This window comes from Stegostoma tigrinum, chromosome 37 (genome assembly GCF_030684315.1).
Source record: "Stegostoma tigrinum isolate sSteTig4 chromosome 37, sSteTig4.hap1, whole genome shotgun sequence".
In the NCBI taxonomy this organism is placed as follows: domain Eukaryota; kingdom Metazoa; phylum Chordata; class Chondrichthyes; order Orectolobiformes; family Stegostomatidae; genus Stegostoma; species Stegostoma tigrinum.
In genome coordinates this window covers 11,974,075-11,995,091 of record NC_081390.1, presented here as the reverse complement: position 1 = coordinate 11,995,091, position 21,017 = coordinate 11,974,075, and the positions used below count along the sequence as shown (strand labels likewise).

Below are 21,017 nucleotides of genomic sequence, written 5' to 3'. Positions count from 1 at the left end.
TTTCCTCCCACAGTCCAAAGATGTGTAGGCTAGGTGGAGCAGCCGTGCTAAATTGCCCATAGTGTCCAGGGTTATAGGGGGATTGGTCTGGGTGGGATGCTCCAAGGGGCAGTGTGGACTTGTTGGCCAAAGGGCTTGTTTCCACACCGTAGGGAATCTAATTTTAAAAAAACCCTTCATCACTGACACCTCAATCAGAGAGAACAGTTTTCACCACTCACTCTATAAAACCCTTTGTAATTTTAAAGACATAGAACAGTACAGCTCAGTACAGGCCCTTTGGCCCATGATGTTGTGTTGACCTATTATCCTAATCTAAGATCAATCTACCCTGCATACCTTACATTTCACTAACATCCATGTGCCTATCCAAGAGTTGCTTAAATGTTCCTAGTGTATCTGACTCCACTACCACCGCCAGCAGTGTATTCCACACACCCACCACTCTCTGTGTAAAGAACCTACCTCTGGCATCTCCCCTATACCTTCCTCCAATCACGTTACAAATATACCCCCTTGTAATAGTCATTTCCTCCCTGGGAAAAAGCAATATTCTGGCAATATCTTCTCCTAGTCCTCTGTGTGTAGCCTTTTATGTAAAAACCCAAAGAACTGTGAATGCTGGAAATCAGAAACAGAAATTGTTGGAGAAGCTCAGCAGGTCTGGCAGCAACTGTGGAGAGAAATCAGAGTTAATGTTTTGAATCCAGTGACCTTCAGCTCTGAGGTTTTGCGGCAATTTTTGTTTTTGTCCCTTTGTGTCACATTGCTCTTCATGGCAAGGTCTTTACTCCAGGGTAGCAGAGTCCAAAATTAGAGGGCATAGGTTTAAGGTGAGAGGGGAAAGATGTAAAGGGGACCTAAGGGGCAACATTTCACGCAGAGGGTGGTGTGTGTATGGAATGAGTTGCCAGAGGAACTGGTGGAGGCGGGTGCAATTACAACATTTAAAAGACATCTGGATGGATATTTGAATAAGAAGGGTTTAGAGGGACATGGGCCAAATGCTGGCAAATGGGTCTAGATTAATTTTGGATATCTGGTCAGCATGGACGAATTGGACTGAAGGGTCTGTTTTCATGCTGTACAGCTGTATGACTCTAAGACTTAGTTCCCTATTGTTAGGATCGTCCTGGTGAATTTCTCTAATTGCATCTTTGTTCTGCAATAGGCTGTCAAAAACTGCAAACGGTATTACAACTGAGACCTAACTATCGCATTTCAGAAATGTATCATCTCCTACTTGTCCTTGTACTCTGTGCCCTAATTATGATAAGGTGGTCAATGTTTACCAAGTTAGGATAATTTACTAATGAGCTTTGTTGTTCAATGAACACTTTGAACTTCAGTCAGTGTTACAAGAGTCCAATAAAGTGAGTATAAGCTTGTACCACAGCATTCTGCCAACACACACTTCCAACTGAGACTGAAGTCCTTTTAAAGACTCAACAATGGAGAGGTAAGGTGGGAATTTAATTGTTACATTCTAAATTCAGTTGAGTGTAAACTGCAGTTGGTAGATGAATTTGACACCGTTGCAGTTTAAATCCTGGCCATAATATTTCTGCTACTTTAAAAATTCTACTTTTTTTTTACTATTATCAGAGCCATGTGACTTGGCTTATCACTTACGATCGCAAGTGATTGTTTTCATCCTCAGGGTGGTTAGTTCACCATCTGCTTTGCATGGCTTGGCGTCCCTCCTTCATTTTAGACCATTCCCTTTGAATTATAATGGCCCAGTTGCTGATTTACTGAAAGTCATTGATCACTTCAGGCCAATGAGCTGTCAGTGTCACATATGTATCTTGTCCACAAACATTTGCTTGTACTTAGCTGTGGCGTAACTTCGTGGGAAAAACTACCTTGTGGCAGTCCTAAAGTTTACTTGTACACAAACACAAGAAATGTGTCCCGAGGCACCCTACAACCAATGGAGTACCTTGTGGAAGTGTTGCAATGTAGTGGCACCCAGTTTGCACATAGCAAGGTCACACAAACTGCAATGAGGCAATGATCAGAACATTAGTTTTAGTGATCTTTTTATTCATTCATGGGATGTGGGCATGCTGGTTAAGACAGTATTTATTGTTCATCTGTGGTGAAAATATGAGCTGCCTTCTTGAACCGCTGCAGACTTAAGGTTGTGGGGACACTCACAGTGCTGCTAAGGAGGGAGTTACAGGATTTTGACCCAGCAAGATGGAACGGCATGATGGCTCAGTGGTTTGCATTGCTGCCTCACAGCACCGGGGACCCAGGTTTGATTCTATCCTGAGGTGACTGTCAGTGTGAAGTGTGCACAATCTCCCTATGTCTGTGTGGGTTTCCTCCAGGTGTTTCCATTTCCTCCCACAGTCCACAGATGTGCAGGCTCAGTGGATTGGCCGTGCTAAATTGCCTTTAGTGTTCAGGGATGTGCAAGATAGGAGGATTAGCCAAGGGAAATACAGGTCATGGGGTTGGGATGCTCTTCAGAGGGTTGGTGTGGACTTGATGGGCCGAATGGCCTGCTTTCACACTGTAGAGATTCTATGAACACTAAAGGAATGGCAATATGTTCACAAGTCAGGATCATACGGGGCTTGGAAAGGTACTTGTGCTCGTGTTTTTTCGAGGTGGTGCATGGCTTTAGAAGTGCTTTCAAAAGAGCCTTGGTGAATTGTTGCAGTGCATCTTGTAGCTGGTGTACACTGCTGCTTGTGTGCATTGGTGGTGGAGAGTGAATGATTAGATTAGATTAGATTCCCTACAGTGTGGAAACAGGCCCTTCGGCCCAACAAGTCCACACTGCTCCTTGAAGCATCCCACCCAGACCCATTCCCCTATAACTCACACACCCCAAACACTATTACCAACAAAGCAAGCTTTTTCCTGAATGCTGCCAAGCTTCTTGAGTGTTGTAGTTTACAATTTTTCGTTGTATTTCATAACAAAACACACATGACAATAAATAAATCAGAACAAATTGAGAGTATTCCATCATACTCCTGACATGTGCCTTGTAGATGGTGGATACACTTTGGGGTGTCAGGAGGTGAGTTGCTCAGTGCAGAATTCCCTGCCACAGTATTTATGTGGCTAGTTCAGTTAAGTTTCTGTTCAGTGGTGAGGACCAGGATGTTGATTTAAGGGGGGAATCAATGACCACAATGTCATTAATCATCTAGGGGCAATGGTTAGAGTCTCTCTCATTGGAGTTGGTGATTGCCTGGCATTTGTGTGGTGCGAACGCTACTTGCCACTTGTTAGCCTAAGCCTGGATATTGTTCAAGTCTTGATGTATTTGAACATAGACTGCTTCAGTATCTGAGGAGTCACGAATAGTGTGAACATTGTGCAGTCATCAGTAAATATCCCTATTTCTGACTGTATGATGCAGAGATGATTACTGATGAAGCCCACTAAAAATATTGTGCCTTGGACACTACCATAAGGAATTTCTGCTATGATACCCTATGGCTGAGATGACTGACATCCAACAAATACAACTGTCTTCCTTTGCACTCGGTATGACTCAATGAGTGAAAAATTTTCTACTGATTCCAATTGATTGCAGTTTTGCTTGGGTTCCCTGATACCACAATTGGTCAAATATGGCCTTGATGTCACCCTCACTCTGTTTTTGAGTTACGAACATGGAACTGGAAAAGCACAGTAGGCCAGACAGCACCAGAGGAGCAGGAAAGTCAACATTTTGGGTCAAAACCCTTCATCAGGACTGGGGAGGGGAAGGGTAGCCCAGAAATAAATAGAGGGAGAGTGCTGGGGTGGGGGAAGCATAAGAAAGATGCTAATAGGTGGATGCAGGTAAAAGGTTACAGTGATTGGAAGGGTGGAGCGGATAGGTGAGGAGGAAAATGGACAGGTTACGACAGAGATAATGGGAACTGCAGATGCTGGAGAATCCAAGATAACAAAGTGTGAAGCTGGATGAACACAGCAGGCCAAGCAGCATCTCAGGAGCACAAAAGCTGATGTTTTGGGCCTAGACCCTTCATCAGAGCAGGGCAAGCAGAATATGGGATAAGGCTGAGGGTGGAGGGATTTTGAAGCTGGTGAAGTCAATATTCTGGCCCTTGGCCTATAAGCTCTGAAGGCAAAATATGAGGTGTTATTCCTCCAGTTTACATTTGGCCTCACTCTGACAATGGAGGAGGCCAACAACGGACATATCACCAGGAGAGTGGGAGGGGGGACTTAAAGTGGCTAGCAACCAGAAGGGTCAGGTTGGTTGGTGCTTTTGGAGCGCCGATTCTCCATGAACTGATTCCCAAGACTTGCATTTGGTCTCCCCAGTAGAGAGGAGACCACATTGTGAACAACGGATGCTATAAATCACGTTGCATGAGGCACAGGTGAATCTCTGCCAGGTTTGGACGGATTGTTTAGGGCCTTGGATGGAGGTGAAAGGGGTGGCGTTGGAGCAGGAGTTGCACCTCTTGTGGTAGCAGGGAAAGGTACCGGGTGAGGTGGACGGGTTGGTGGGCAGTGTAGAGCTGACGAAAGAGTCACAAAGTGAACAATCCTGCAGAAAGTGGACAGGGATGAGGGGGTGGAACTATCTTTCTGGTGGTGGGGTATAATTGTAGGTGGCGGAAGTGTCAGAGGATGAGACTTTGGATTCAGAGGTTTTTCCTTTATTCATTCACAGGATGAGGGCATTGCTGACCAGGCAGCATTTCGTGCCCATCCCTAATTGCCAAGAGGGCAGTTAAAAGTCAACTAACTTGCTGTGGGTCTGGAGTCACATGTAGGCCAGACCAGATAAGGATAGCAACTTCCTTCCCTAAAGAACATTAGTGAACCAGGTGGGTTTTCCCTGACAATCGATTCACAGTTATCATTAAACTTTTAATTCCAGATATTTATTGAACTCAAATTCCACCATCTGCTCTGGTGGGATTTGAACCCAGGTCCCCAGAACATTATCTGGGACTCTGGATTAACAGTCCAGCAATAATACTCACTAGGACGTTGCCTCTCTGATGGTGCTGTTGTATGTGTCTACTGGGGGGAACTCTATCCTTATTGTTGTTGGGGAGAAGGGGTTTGAGAGCAGAAGTTTAGGAAATGAGGGAGATGCGGTTGAGAGCATCCTTAATTACAGAGGAGGGGAAACTATGGTCTCTGAAGTAGGGGGAACTCAAAACCTTCTAACTCAGGGATGCTGTCAAACAAACTCTTGAGTCTAGGTAATGTCTGCTGTAATTGTTTTAGTATTGCTAACTAAATACTTAGGTTAGAAGATGCAGTACATATCGACACTGAATTGACATGCAAGCTCTGCATTCTGAAGTAAACTGAAAATGTACCGTGAGTATGGGTTGAGAAAAGGTGCTTTGATGCCACTTTTTAGTCAAATATGACACATTCTTCTGTGTAGTCAGGAGCTGATTTAGCACATACCATCCTGTATCATGTCCAATCCACCATACCTGAAATGAATTAATGAGGCACAGTTGTTGGTATACATATACGAATGAATGATTAATGATGACTTTCAATTAAATAGCATGATTTATACAAGACAAGCACAATTTGATCTTCATTCAAGAAAAAACCTCATGGCTGTCTTCATAATCCATTTGATCTAGGGTTTAATATTACTTGAAATGCCTTGTGTAAACACTGACATTAAAAAAATCAATGAATTTAACAAATCGTTTCCATTCAAACAGGAATTCTGTGCATAGACAGTGTTCATATCCTGAGATTAATACACCGTAGTTGCAAAGCATGGATATCTAATTTGGCCAATAATTAGCATGTTATTTTTAATATGAAATTTACTACCAGAATGTTTATTAACAACATTTTAATTGTGTTTAATCAGATGGAGGCTGTGCATATTAACTGGGCATTCATTTGAACTCTCTGCAAACTGACAGACAAAAAAACTATATAAAAACTATAGTTGTTGGTTCAGGAGATTTATGCTTATGATATACAACTCTAAATAAATATAGACGTGTGTAAATATTGGCTCCAGTTCTACCTTTCATCCACAGGCCTTCTGGAATAGAATAATAGGAACATTATAAATGTTTGTTCATCTTCTAAAGGGAATTGGTTATACTTTAAAGGGAGAAACAAAATGTAGTGCTGTGTGGAATGGGAATAATTGGATATGGGTACAAAGTGTAAAAGTATTTCCTTTTGTGTTGTGGGACAGTATGATTCAACTTTATGAATAAAGCTTCTTCTAACATTCTAATTAGAAGACTAACTTCAGAAGAGAAATTCTGCTACAACAGCAGATACTTCTTCCTATCCTTACCAAGCACCCTTCTTGCCTTCCTACATAACACATTCCATGTACTGCTGATTTGTGGTAAATTTGTGAATACAAATGTGTCCGGTATTCACTAGGATCAGGGCTCAGACTGGCTAAACTCATTTTACATGGTATCTATAAAAGCAAAATAAAGAGGAGGCATTGAAGCTACAATGAACGAACAGCGGTACTGTGAATTTCCCATTATCTGGCAAAGAGATAAGATCAGTCTGTGGCAATTTCTACCCAACACTATTTCTGTTAGTACTGTGATGTTGCCAACGGAAAGGAGAAGGTGAGTGGAGAGTATTATTACGTTTAATTTCAGATCACAGGGCATATAGTGCCAAGGTATGTTTGACATATACCTTTCCAGAGGGAATATCAATGTATGACAATCCCAATTGAATCGATCACCAGACTAAGAATGTTTCAGTGCCCTGTGGTTCTGTTTTTCTTAGAGCAACATTCAAGATGAATCATTCAACAATAAAATCACTCTAACAGCCAGCCAATGCACAATAGTGATTCTGTTTCTAGGGAACTGCAAATGTTGAAATCTGACTGATCTTTGACAGGAAAGAAATGATACTGAACTAATGACATCAGATAAAAATATTATCAGAGATCAACAAAGCTGCAGGAAATGTAGCACTAACCTGGATAACTGCGATAAGAGAGATATATTGTTTTAGCAATGTTCAGAGATGCTACCAAAGGTAGGTGTCCTGAGACCCTCTGTAATATTTATTCTCCTGCATATTCTCAGAGTTTTAAAACATTGTGTGTAGGCAGTTAGCTGGCACAATGGTTTCGAACATTAGAATGCTACATTTTTTGCCCCTGGGCACTTGGGAATGATCAGATGGTAGTTGTGACAAGTAGCTGGAGAATGAGTTGATGGTTGCAACAGACTTTGAGATTACAATGAGAATGAGCCTTGAAAAGGTCATAAAGGTGGCAGAGATAACAAGGTGTAGAGCTGGATGAACACAGCAGGCCAAGCAGCATCAGAGGAGCAGGAAGGCTGATGTTTTGGGCCTAGACCCTCCTTCAGAAATGGTCGAGGCCCAAAATGTCAGCTTTCCTGCTCCTATGATGCTGCTGAGCCTGCTGTGTTCAACTAGCTCTACAACCTTGTATCTTGGATTCTCCAGCATCTGCAGTTCCTACTATCTCTCATAAAGGTGGCACATGTGTTTGCCTGTGGTGGCAAGGTGAAAACTTCTAGATGGGGCTGGATTTTTAAAAATGTCATTACACAGTAGAATAAGCATTTCCATTTCTCAGCAGTCCAAATAGTTCTACGTTTTACACAAACACAAGTGTCATTAAAAAAATAACTATGGGCAACATGGTGAAATTAACCTCAAACTGTATTTGCACAGTGAACAGCTGTAGATAAAGTCAAACTTTTTCAAAAGCAAACAAAGGTGCAGAGGGAATTTGGAAAGAGAAACAGTTTTGAGACATAGGTTTAGTGAATCATTCGAATAACTTCTTTCTCTTTTAAAATCTTTAAAACTCACAGAATCAAGAGGAAGAAACTAATTGTAGCAACATGGAGAGATATCCCAGAGTTTATTGTCATGGAATCACTGTTATCAGCTCATCAGTTGAGTCGTGGGGCAAAAAAAAATTCAGTCCATTTAGTATCATCCTAGAATCCCACAGTGTGGAAGCATGCCTTTCAGTACACATTCACCCTCCAAAGAGCATCTCTATAACCTTGCATTTCCCATGGTTAACACACGTAACCTGAGATCTCTGGACACCAAGGGGCAATTTCCCATGGCCACTCCATCTAACCTGCACATCTTTAGTCTGTGGGAGGAAACAGGAGCACTCAGACACAGGGAGGACATGCAAAGTCCAAACGGACAGTCACCCAAGGCTGGAATCAAACCCAGGCCTCCAGCATCATAAGGCAGCAGTGCTAACCACCAAGCCACATCCACCAGTACTGAGACGTATTCTGTCGCTCTAAATATAGGTACTTATCATCTGTTGTAACTCTTGTATATGTCCCGTACAAATGGCAGACAGTATGCTTTTAGTCTGAAATGACAAGGACTTTGGTCTCAAGAAATGTTCTGCCACAGAGTTTGCTGTAGTTCAGCTCTGTTCATTTCCAACACATATCTCAGAATGAAATTGAGCCATCAAATTTGTCTTGAAAGAATGACCCTAATTATTCACCCTCCAAAATGCACATAAATTGTTTCATTTCGTTTTGTTAAAAGAAAATCCACTGGTCAGTCAGCGTGAGAATAGGTTCACAACTGATTGTCTGCGCGAGGTAAGGATTCAAATTAATTTTGAATCGTCGGTGGGTACTGAGCAGTTTAAACAAGACAAACAAGAATATGGAAATGAATGAGAAAGAGTAATTTGCATTCCCAATCGCACTTCATAGTGACAATGGCAAAACAGCTACATGACAACAACAATGCTTGGCTTTTTTATATCAAGCCAGTGTGGTGAGTGAGTGATAATATTCATTATTCGTGAAATAATCTCTAATTATAGTCTGCAGATGGGAACAATGAACGTTTCTTTTTCCCTGTGGTTACTTGACTGACACAGCTTTCCACAGCAGTTTCACTGAATATATTACAGATATCACCATGACAGCACATATTTCTTATATGATTTTACACTTTCTGAACAAGCAGTGACTGATATTAGTGTCTCATTGCAGGACTGGGCTGAAGCTAAAGCTGACAGAAACACTGTCTCCAGTAGGATGACATGTGCAGCTTTCACCACTGCATTTTAAGATAGCTGTCGAGAAAACTGAGGTTGTTTTAGAATGCAGTAAGTCCAGTTCCGGAACATCATTTATTTACAACGTGTAGTTAGTCGTGGGTCACCGAGCTCTCCGGTCTCTGGGTTTGAAAGTTTTGGGTTCAACACCCATTCTACGTGCTTGATTTGATTTGATTTATTGTAATCATGTGAACCTAGGTAGAGTGAAAAGCTTTGTCTTACAAAGAGTACAGGCAGATCATAGCAAACAGGGACATACAAATCACAGGGTGCTGAGACAGAGTGAGACATACAGGTTACACTGCGCAGGAGGTGCGCAGAGCAAGATCAACATTAACACGATCAACATTATTTGAAGCGAGAGAGGTCCATTCATCAGTCTAACAATGGCAGGAAAGCTGAACCTGAATCTTGACTAAGAGAGCGCTGCACTGTTGAAGGTGCCATTTCTTCAAATGGAGTACGGAATTGAAGCCCCTGCCTGCCTTCTCAGCTAGGTTTATGTCATGGGATTATTTGCCGGAAACATAGGGGAGTTACTCCTACTGTCTGGCCCATGTTTAATCGTTAAATCAATATCATTAAAATAGATTTTCTGGTGATTATCATATTACTGTCTTATGGGAGCTTGCTGTGTAAAAATTGAGTGCCATGTTTCTTCCAGCTCTGACTACCACGCAACAGCGTGGAATTGGCTGTGACGCATTTCAGGGTGTCCCGACATTGTGAAAGGCAGCGTCTGTGGACAGAAAAAGAGGATTAAAATTTCAGAGCGACTCGGCTTCATCAGTTAGCCCTAATGCAGGGTTTGACATCCGATAATCAGAATTTGTTGAGTTTTATTTCCCTGGTCCACAGCATCAACAAGACGGCTTGGGATCAGTTTAGAGTAGCAAGTAAAGCTCAGGCGACCTGGTTTGGTCTAGTTTGGAAATTTCAGTTAATTTCTACATCTCCGTTTAAAAAACTTCCAACTTGCTGTTTGATTAGCTTTGTGCTGAGAGGGCAATTGAATGGTCAATAATAATACAAAAAAACTTTGCAGATCCTTATACTGGGAAGCTCTTGGTATGATGCCTTGAATGTTTTCACATGCTTTCTTTTACTCTGAGGAAATCCAATGTTGCATTTTTGGTCCTTCTCCTACAGCCAAGGGAGCACTGTGACTGTAGGTATCAGCCCCAATTTGTACAACACATTGGATTCTACAGCACAGAGATAGCTAATAATTACCCAACAAGCCTACATCAATGTTTATGCACTACATGAGCTCCTTCTATTCCATTTCATTTCATCTGATTATTGGCCATTGTATTTACTATGCTAAAGCACTGATCAACTGTGAATCATAGAATCCCTACAGGGTGGAAGCAGGCTATTCGACCCATCGAGTCCACACTGGCCTTCCAAACAGCATCCCACCCAAACCCACCGCCCTAACCTATCCCTGTAACCCCACACTTTCCATGGCTAATACATACGTCCCTAGACACGATAGGTAATTTGATATGGCTAAAATGAACCTAACCTGCACATATTTGGATTGTAGGAGGAAACTGCAGCATCTGGAGGAAACCTCACACAGAGATGGGGTAAATGTGCAAGTTCCACACAGACAGTCAACCGAGAGTGAAATTGACCCATGAAGGTTGATGTTGATGCACTTTTGTCAACTTTACACACTTAGTTTGGGGAGTCACTGATTAAGTCTTTTCATTCACAGCAAGCTTCTGATTAGCCTGGCTTGCTTGCTATTTGTTAATATTTTATGTGACACTGAGCCAATTTGGCACAAAGGCCATCCAGATTTGCCGATATCCATGTGTGATGAAGTGTGGCAGGTCGAATAGGTACAATGCTTCCTGACAGGAACGTTGTCAGATATACGCATCCATGTCGAAAGTGTCAACCTGTTCATTCAGGGACTTTCTCAGTCATTCCTGTTTCATTCTATAACTTTGCCGGAAGGATAGAGGAAATCCCATTAGAGATATATGAAATCCACCGTGACTTTGGTCAACTTGTAACAAAAGCTGCTCTCATGAAATTCAGATTCATATTATTCAGAGTTGTGTAAGCACCAGGGGCCTAGACAGAGTCTGGCTGAATTATATTTCAGCATCTCAGTCCAGCTCCCCAGAGCTAGTCCTTTGTGTAGTTCCATTCCCAGTGATACATGCATGTTGCTCAATTCCCCATTATCTGCTTTATGCTCAATTACCTTCAGTCATTATTTAACACATAGGTAAGCACACAACCACTAATGAAGTAAATGGTTTCATATTGTTGGAGAAGGGAAGAATGTTGCAGTGCACACATTCAAGATTTTGCTGTTATAGCTTTAGGACTCAGAACAAACTAGGTTCCAATATTTAGTTAAAAGCAGTAAGCCAGACAATGTAGAAATTGCAAATAAAGACAGAAAATGCTGGAAATACTCAGTACATCAGCCGTCAGACAGTAAGGTAAGTTTAATGCTTCAAGTTGATTGCTTTCCATGTATCCCGAAGAAAGCTCATTGACTTGAAACATTAACCTGACTTTCTTCTCTTGCTCGGTATTTTTGGCATTTTCTATTTAAATAAGTTGCTGCTCTTATTCAGAATAAAATCAATACCGTTCCAAAACTGCTGTCTTGCCATGGTCGAATGGAGGAAGGAAGACTTGAATTCTAAATCATTCATGAAAAAAAAACCATGATCTGAAGTATCATAGCATAGGGAAATTAAAGATTGATTAGCCAAAGAGGAAATGATGAAATATAAAATGCTACATTGCATAAGGAAAACAAAGACATGCATTTAATTTCATTGCATTCCTGCATTATTCTGTTTTGTCTTGTTGCATCTTAGGATTTTTATTCTTGTGGCTGGAATTGTGCTCCTTCTCCAAACTGTCATTGTCAAGCCTGAGGTAAGTAGCATTCAATGAGTGAAAGACTGACTGATTATGGGAAGTAACAGATATGTGAAAGAAATGGAAGGCACACAGCCAGCCTGAAAGCTTGCATAATATCTAAATTTACAACTTGCTGGAAGTTGTTCCGCATTATTATATAAAATTGACGCACTGAAAAAGAATAGATTAACATTAAGTAACCATGCGTAGTAGCTTTTGTTTATCTCCTAGTATGAAACAGAATTTGTCCACTTGGCTCCTAACCTCTTTATCATCTTGGTACAAACATGGGCACAAGGGCAGATTCCACACATGAGATGAGAGTGACTGCCCTTGACATCAAGACCATAAAAATTACATTAAAGGGGATTGAAAGGGAAACTCTCCCCTAGCAACTACTTAACATCCTGGTTATAATCTCTTCCAATCTCTTCTGTTGGGCAGAAGGTGCAAAATGTAAACACATGTACAAACAGATTCAAGAACAGCTTCTTCTCTGCTGTTATTAAATATCTGAATGGACCTCTCAAAACTTCAAAGTTAATGTTGATCTCATTCTTTGTGCATCTTGTCAGCAGCTGTTACACTGTATTCCTTGCCCTGTTCTATTATCCTAATGCACTTTGTACGGTATGACCTTTCTGTACTGCACGCAAAACAAAACTTTTCTTTGTACCTAGGTGCAGGTGACAATAATAAATCAAATCAATGGGAGATGGTTCTGGCTGCTGAAAGCAGTCCCAGGAATTCCCTACCATTTCCATCAATGATTTTCACACCATCGTAAGGTCAGGTGTGGGAATGGTTATTGATGTTCATACAGTCTTTAATGTCAAAGGAAATCTCACAGTAGCTGAAACAGTCCAATGCTGCATATCACAAGATCTGGAAAACATCCGTTCTTGGACTGATGAGTGGAAGTAATGTTCACACCATACAAATGCCAGACAATGACAATCTCAACAACAGGATGATTAACGAAAACAAGCAACTATCATTTGGAGTCGACAAACATTGCTTTTATTTGTATAAAATTTCTTAACCTATTATTTTAACAAGGGCATTGAGTAGTTTTTAAAAAAAAATTATTGGCTGTACTTAAACACCAGATGATGAAAAATTTCAACATACATTAAGCATTTAAGACTGTACTTACAACAATAATTTCTAGGCTGCTGTAAATTCCAACTATTTAAACCAAATATCAGAAGTACTAAGGTGTAGAAGTTCCACAAGGGCATCTCTCAATCTTCTGCCTTAACTTCAGCAGAATCCCCTGAGCAAGAATATAAATAGTTTCCTCAAACAACTAACAGGAAATTGGAAGAACTCCAATGAACATTCTACTCCTCAAGTTGAATGAAAACCATTGCTTACTTTTAAATATAGGGGCAGCATGGTGACTCAGTGGTTAGCACTGCTGCCTCACAGTGCTAAAGACATAGGTTTGATTTCAACATTGGATGAATGTCCATGTGGAGTTTGTACATTCTCCCCATGTCTGCATGGGTTTCTGCCAGGTGCTTCAGTTTCCTCCCACAGTCCAAAAATGTGCATGTTAGGTGGATTGACTGTGCTAAATTACCCATAGTGTGCAGGTATGTGTAGGTTAGGTGCATTAGCCATGGGAAACACAGAACTACAGGGACAGGGTAGGGGGTTGGATCTGGGTGGGGTGCTCCTGAGAGGATCAGTGTGGATTCATTGAGCTAAATGCCCTGTTTCACACTGTAGGGATTCCATAAAAACAAGAGCTCCGGGCATTGTAATAATTCCTTAAGTTTTTGAAATTCTATTTCTATTGGAAATAGGAGAAACTTCGCACTGTGTAGCTCAGCCTTTTTGACCTTTGTAAGTTGTATCATAAATAATACGGCAGACTGAAAATTTACCCAACTGTGAAACTTCAGCGGCCAACTTGCTTGTATGAAAATGCATAAAACAATTGTAAAATACCATCATAATAGATTAAAGTTGCATGTTGAGGCCACTTATTCATTCCCAGGATGTTGGCATCACTGGCAAGACCAGCATTTATTGCCAATCCCTAACTGCCTTGAGAAAGTGGTGAGCTGCCTTATTGAAACACTGTAGTTCACATGGTGTAAAGACACTGAAAATGCAGTTAGGAATAGAGCTTCAGAATTTTGACCCAGTAACAACAAAGGAACGGCAATAAGACTCCAAGTCAGGGTAGTGAGAGAACTGGAGAGGAACTTGCAGGAGGTATTGCATATATCTGCCGCCCTAGTACTTCTGGATGGTAGCATCATGGGAGGTGCTGCCTTAGCTAGTTTACTGCAATGCATCTTGTAAATAGGATTTATGTGTCCTATTTAGTCATTGGAAGGGGGTAAATATTTAAAGCAGTGAATGCATGTATTGATCAACTGGTTGCTTTGTGCTGGATGATGTTGACATTTTGTTGACAATGTTGTTGGAGTCACACTCATCTAGGAAGTATTCCATCACACTCCTGTCTTGTGGCTTGTACTTGATGGACAGACTTTCTAGAGAAGGAGTCAGGTGAGTCACAATTGAATCCCAATCCTCTGCCTACATCTCACAGCCAAACAATTTATGTTGTTCATCCAGTTAATATTAACCCTTTTTCAGAAAAAATGAAGATGGGTCTAGGCCTGAAACGTCAGCCTTCCTGCTCCTCTGATGCTGCTTGGCCTGCTGTGTTCATCCAGCTCCACACCTTGTTATCTCTAATATTCTGGGGACCTGGGTTTGAATCCAGCCATGGCAGATGTTGGAATTTGAATTCAGTATATTAAAAAAATCTGGAATTAAGAATCTAATGATGACCATTAATCGGTTGTCAGGAGAAAAACTCATCTGGTCCATTAACCGGAATGAAACTGCCATCCTTACCTACATGTGCCTCCAGACTGGCAGCAACGTGGTTGACTTTCATCTGCCCTCTGGGCAGTTGGGGATGGGTAACAAATGCTGACCTAGCCAGCAATGCCCTCATCCTGTGAATGAATAACAAAAACAAGTAGTGTGTTCAATGATGGTATTATCTGCGAATATCAAGACGAAAAATATTGGCTACTCTTTGATTAATGCCAGGTACTTGACAGTATAGAGGGCTGTTGTAGGCTGCACCGGGACATTGACAGGATGCAGAGATGGGCTGAGAGGTGGCAGATGGAGTTCAACCTGGATAAATGCGAGGTGATGCATTTTGGAAGGTCGAATTTGAAAGCTGAGTACAGGATTAAGGATAGGATTCTTGGCAGTGTGGAGGAACAGATGGATCTTGGTGTGCCGATACATAGATCCCTTAAAATGGCCACCCAAGTGGACAGGGTTGTTAAGAAAGCATATGGTGTTTTGGCTTTCATTAACAGGGGGATTGAGTTTAAGAGTCGTGAGATCTTGTTGCAGCTCCATATAACTTTGGTTAGACCGCACTTGGAATACTGCGTCCAGTTCTGGTCGCCCTATTATAGGAAAGATGTGGATGCTTTGGAGAGGGTTCAGAGGAGGTTTACCAGGATGCTGCCTGGACTGGAGGGCTTATCTTATGAAGAGAGGTTGACTGAGCTCGGTCTCTTTTCATTGGAGAAAAGGAGGAGGAGAGGGGACTTAATTGAGGTATACAAGATAATGAGAGGCATAGATAGAGTTGATAGCCAGAGACTGTTTCCCAGGGCAGAAATGGCTAGCACGAGGGGTCATAGTTTTAAGCTGGTTGGAGGAAAGTATAGAGGGGATGTCAGAGGCGGGTTCTTTACACAGAGAGTTGTGAGAGCATGGAATGCGTTGCCAGCAGCAGTTGTGGAAGCAAGGTCATTGGGGTCATTTAAGAGACTGCTGGACATGCATATGGTCACAGAAATTTGAGGGTGCATACATGAGGATCAATGGTCGGCACAACATCGTGGGCTGAAGGGCCTGTTCTGTGCTGTACTGTTCTATGTTCTACTTGTGTGGCACAAGTGGACATTAATTCAAATGAATGAATTGTCGTGAATTCAACTTCATTTGGCAGTGACAGATAGATTCTGCAGTAATATACTGGCGTTGTAGATGTTGGCTGCCAAACATTGAGCTGAGGTGAAAAGGTTCAATGATCTATCACCAAATGGGGGGACAGCAATGGCCTAGTGGTATTATCACTAGATTGTTAATCCAGAGACCCAGGTAATGTTCTGGGAACCTGGGTTCAAATCCTGCCACAGCAGATGGTGGAATTTGAATTCAGGAAACATCTGTAGTTAGGAGTCTAATGATGATCATGAATCCCTTGCTAGTTGATGGGGAAAAGCCCATCTGGTTCATAATGGCCTTTAAGGGAAGAAACTGCCATCTTTAACTCATCTGGCCTACATGTGACTCCAGACCCAGAGCAATGCATCTGACCCACAGCAATGCCCTGGGCAATTAGGAATGGGCAATAAATGCTGCCTGGCCAGCAACATTCTTATCCTGTGAATGAATAAAGGAGAAAAGAAAAAGCCCATGGGAGGTCACAATGAAGGAAGAGCAGCTGTCACTGTATTTCAGGAAATAACATTCCACTCCTTGATATGTCAAAGAGATTTAGAAATTTCATGTCCACGGCTGCACAGCTGGAACAGTATTTGAAACATCCTACTGAATCATCAGTACTTTCATTGCAAAGATCAAAGTCCTGGTATTTGCACAGTCTGACACCTTAGTTGGTTAAGTGGGACAAACTCTGTGAGCCTGCTAACACCCAAGACTTCTTCATTTACCACTGGTACAATTTTGTTGTCATTGATAATTGAGCAGTAAAATTATAGAGTCCAAATTGAAGGCCCTAATTGTTTCGCACTTCTGTGATTCATGTTTGTTTGATAGCCTGAGTGTTAATGAGTGTCAACAAGAGACAAATGGAAGGGTCTAGGCCCAAGACATCAGCTTTTGTGCTCCTAAGATGCTGCTTGGCCTGCTGTGTTCATTCAGCTCCACACTTTGTTATCTTAGAGAGAAGTCAGTTTCAATATGCCTGGCAAATCCAGAAACTGAATTATGCTTAGTTTCAATGACCAACGTAAATTCCAGATTGACAGAAAGCAAGTCAACTTTACTTCTGCTTCCTGCTGCTGTATAGCCCTCACATGCTGAATAAAACTAGACAAAAGGGCATCTTTAAGGTTATTTTGTCTAAATGAAACAGCCATAATCTTCCCTAGGTAATGTTCTGAGCGCCAATAAACAATTAAGGAGTGTGTGCAATTATGGCATCAATTCATTAAAATTAATCCCTCAACAATCAATTAAGTGATGACCTTAGTCATTATGCTGGCTTTATTCATCAGCAGGCTCAATATTTTCCAACTCAAAGTGCAAACTGTTGGGTAAATATTAGCCAAAGTTCGTTACAATCTACCATCTTTATTTGACCAATGGAAATTAGTTATTTTACAAGTGGAGCACACATTGTTCTTTCAATATTCAGCTTTCATCCATTTGACTGTCTTTTTACATCCATGTGGGTGATAGCGATCACATCACAGCTGGCTAGCTGTTTAACTGTTGCACTAAACAATATTATATACATGATCAGAGGTCTAGTATTTACAGTTGGGTGCATGGTAATTGATTTTATTCCCTGCCTCAACAAGGCTCAGTAATTACGTGTTCAGGTGAGACTATCCTATTCCATCCATGTGACATTACAATTTTGAACCCTTGATCAATTGAGCAATATTCCACTTTAGTCAACCTATGTCAAATTGTGGGAGAACTAAATCTACTTTGAACTTCTTTAACTGAGGAATGCGAAGACTCCCCCAGTGGAAGGAGAATGCAATTCTATTTCTATGAGCTTAACATTCAGATTCAGTGTCAAAGAGATAAAGTCTTAACCCCTGTGCCTAAATTTCCATAACATTTCAATATCATTTTGGTTTTGTACTCAACAGAAACAGCAAGCAGAGGGTGGAATTCCTCACAATAAGCCACTGAATGAACCAGAGGAAGATCGAGACATGATCTATCACAGCCTGCCAGATAACCTTCATCACAATCTCCAGCCAGAGATGGTTGTGTTACATCAGACACCAATGAACGAGCCAGAAGAAGATCGAGATATGATTCATCATGGTGATTCAAATATTCTTCAACAGGAGTTGCAGGCAGAAAGGGAGCAGGAGACAGTATTAATTGAACCAGCAGAAGGTTATAACGACGCTGCAATTACTGGACATGAACATCATGTCAAGATGGTTTTGCCATATGAGCCATTAAATGAGCCCGAGGAAGATCGAGATACAATGTATCATAGCCTGCCCGATGATCTTTATCACAACCTCCAAACTGAGATGGTCATATTACATGAGACACCAATGAATGAGCCAGAAGAAGACCGAGATATGATCCATCATGGGATATGAAATCCGGACTGTCCTCCAATACACTTATATAGAACAGGAGATAGAAGATTTGATTCATCACTGCATTAATTTAAAGCTACAGAATTTTTCCAAATGCAACTCTGATTTATGAAACAGGACTGATGCAATCAGAAGTTTCAAAATACCAGAATTCTATAACTCAACAATGAAAGTTATTAAGATCAAAACAGAAATGAAATGTCTTTGAGAAATTAACTTTCCAAGCGCTAATTTAAAAACAGAGCGGAGAAGTAATTGCAGTCATTTCACTGCATCAGTGTTGGAACTATTTTGACTCATCACTTCTAAGTTAGATCACAGGCATCAAGAGTTAGCAGTCAAAAATGAACAAGGCCCCAGAAAGGATAATCCTTCCACCAGAACTAAAAAATAAATCAAGTGATGACAATATGTAAACCATGACATAATGCAGTGAGATAATAATGGGATTTTTTTTCGAGTTACTATAGCACTTGGGAAGTAAATTGGGAATTTCATTTCCACTTCAAAAGGAGTTGGCTTCATCTTTTCCGCAAAGTTATACTGATTCATCAAGAACAGCTCCATGCAAATTCTCAGCAAAATGCGTCTGAACATATCAAAGCTCTATCAAAAATCCCTCCACCTCAAAGTTTAAAAGATATTTATCAATCTTAATGAAATGAGTTGAAGGCCTTCCCGAAACATCTGAGCAAGGAAAAACAGATTTAATATTTTTATCCCTCAATGTTAAAATTAATGTGATGAGTTTAAGAAACAAATTAAATTTTCAGAAGAACTATTTACCACATTAAAAACCAAAAGAATTTCAGATGCTGTAAATCAGAAATATAATTAGAAGTCGTTGGAAAAGCTCAGCTGGTCAGGCAGCATCTGTGAAGAAAAAATCAGAGTTAACGTTTTGTTCAGAGAAAGGTTCACTGGACCTAAAACATTAACTCTGATTTTTTCTTCACAGATGCTGCCAGACCTGCTGAGCTTTTCCAGTAACTTAGAGGGCAGCACAGAAGCATAGTGGTTAGCAGTGCTGCCTCACAGCACCGTGGACCCAAGTTCAATTCCAGCCTCAGGCAACTGTCTGTGTGGAGTTTCTCCCCATCTCTTGCATGGGTTTCCTTCCACAGTCCAAAGATGTGCAGGTTAGGTGGATTTGCCATGCTAAATTGCCCATAGTGTTCAGGAGGTGTAGGATTAGGGGGATGGGTCTGGGTGGGATGCTCTGAGGTTCAGCATGGACTTGCTGGGCTGAAAGGCCTGTTTCCACACTGTAGAGATTCTCATTCACTTCTGTTTTTGTGTCTACCACATTATATTCCTGTTCTTCACTGCACAGCTGTAGGAGGTTAACAACCACAGTGATTGAAGATTGAATTAAGTTTGAACGTTAATTAAACATCAAAATATCTTTACAGATGCACTCTGTTTAATGTAAGCTTTTCGATTATCTCACTGACTTTTGTTTTGTTTCTTTGGGGGTTTCAATTGCATCATGCAATTTAAGTGCTGAAGTTAGAAAGTACTGATACTTAAATGTACTCAGAGATGCTGGAGGCTGAGATAACAGTGTAGAGCTGGATGAACACAGTAGGCCAGGCAGCATCAGAGGAGCAGAAAAGTTGACGTTTTGGGTCGGGATCCTTCTTCAGAAATGGGGGGGGTGGGAAAGGGAGCTCAAATAAATAGAGAGGAGGGGTGGGGCTGGGGAAGGTAGGAGGGATGGTGAGAGGTGAGTGCAGGGAGGGAATGGCGGGGAGGGGCGGATAGGTGGGAGAGAAGATGGACAGGTTTATAAATGCACGGCCTCACAGCCATCAGGAAAAGGATTAACTGTGTTGCATGTTTCTTTCAGTGAGCACGTTGTCAGTCTTTGGAGGAGTTTCTTTTTATACTTAATACGCTGCAGATTCACAATTTAGTCCAATGGGGAGATGATCCTCTTCCCCTCCTATGAAGGCTGTCCCTCATTACCATTGGGTGAAAATCTCTCTGTTGGGCTCCCCCCTTGCTAGCTGTGGCCTTCTCTTTGATACAGGTCTGCCCTCTCCACTTCTACCCCATCATGCCAAGGGGTGATGGGTAATGATGACCTCGGTCAATGTCTGAGCCCTGAGAATCCTGCCAGTATTCCCCACCTGCTTCCCCAAATACAACAGACACCTCCTCTTGAGGAGTCCCTCTTTGTCCTCCTCTCCCTTCGATGGGGGCTGGGTGAACTGCTGGGAAGCTGCGACTGACTCCTCACTCTGCCCCCACCTCCCCTCAGAAACTTACAGCTCCTTCAATGCATACATTCCTATTCCAGACTTCTTCCAAACTTCATATTCTCCAGTTAACTCTTAAAGAGCTTTCAGTTGGCTTCAGCGGGGAGGAACACGTAACCCTTGTTCTTGTTTCCCTGTGTCCTGGTGAATATTGTCACTGTACTAGTATAGGACCATAGGAATTAGGAGTGTGAGCAGGTAATTAAATGCTTCCAGTCCGCTGTGCTACTTAACATGGCTGATCTTATCCTGATCTCAACTTCACTCTCCTTCCTGTTCCCCTTAGCCCGTTATGACAATTTTCATTAAAAATATATCTATTTCTTTTTTGTAGGAGCAAGTGGCTGCTGATGCTGGAATCTGCAATGGAAATGAAAAATACTGGAAATCACAGCAGGTCAGGCAGCATCCATGGAGAGAGAGCAAGCTAGTCTA

The 21,017-nt window shown here is 41.5% G+C and overlaps 1 protein-coding gene across 1 annotated transcript; it reads left to right on the top strand.

Annotated features, from left to right (window-relative positions):
* The first annotated feature begins 1,356 nt into the window (after positions 1 to 1,356).
* Positions 1,357 to 19,730, top strand: si:ch211-217g15.3 (uncharacterized protein LOC368914 homolog). The gene is made up of 3 exons (XM_048563765.2): positions 1,357 to 1,459; positions 11,899 to 11,959; positions 17,851 to 19,730. The coding sequence occupies exons 1-3, from the start codon at positions 1,452 to 1,454 to the stop codon at positions 18,319 to 18,321; spliced, it is 540 nt and encodes a 179-aa protein (XP_048419722.1). The 5' UTR covers positions 1,357 to 1,451; the 3' UTR covers positions 18,322 to 19,730.
* The last annotated feature ends 1,287 nt before the right edge of the window (positions 19,731 to 21,017 follow it).

Excerpts from the sequence above, each read along its gene's own strand:
- si:ch211-217g15.3 (XM_048563765.2), top strand. Across the intron at positions 11,960-17,850 it reads CTGTCATTGTCAAGCCTGAG|AAACAGCAAGCAGAGGGTGG; the intron begins GTAAGTAGCATT and ends TGTACTCAACAG.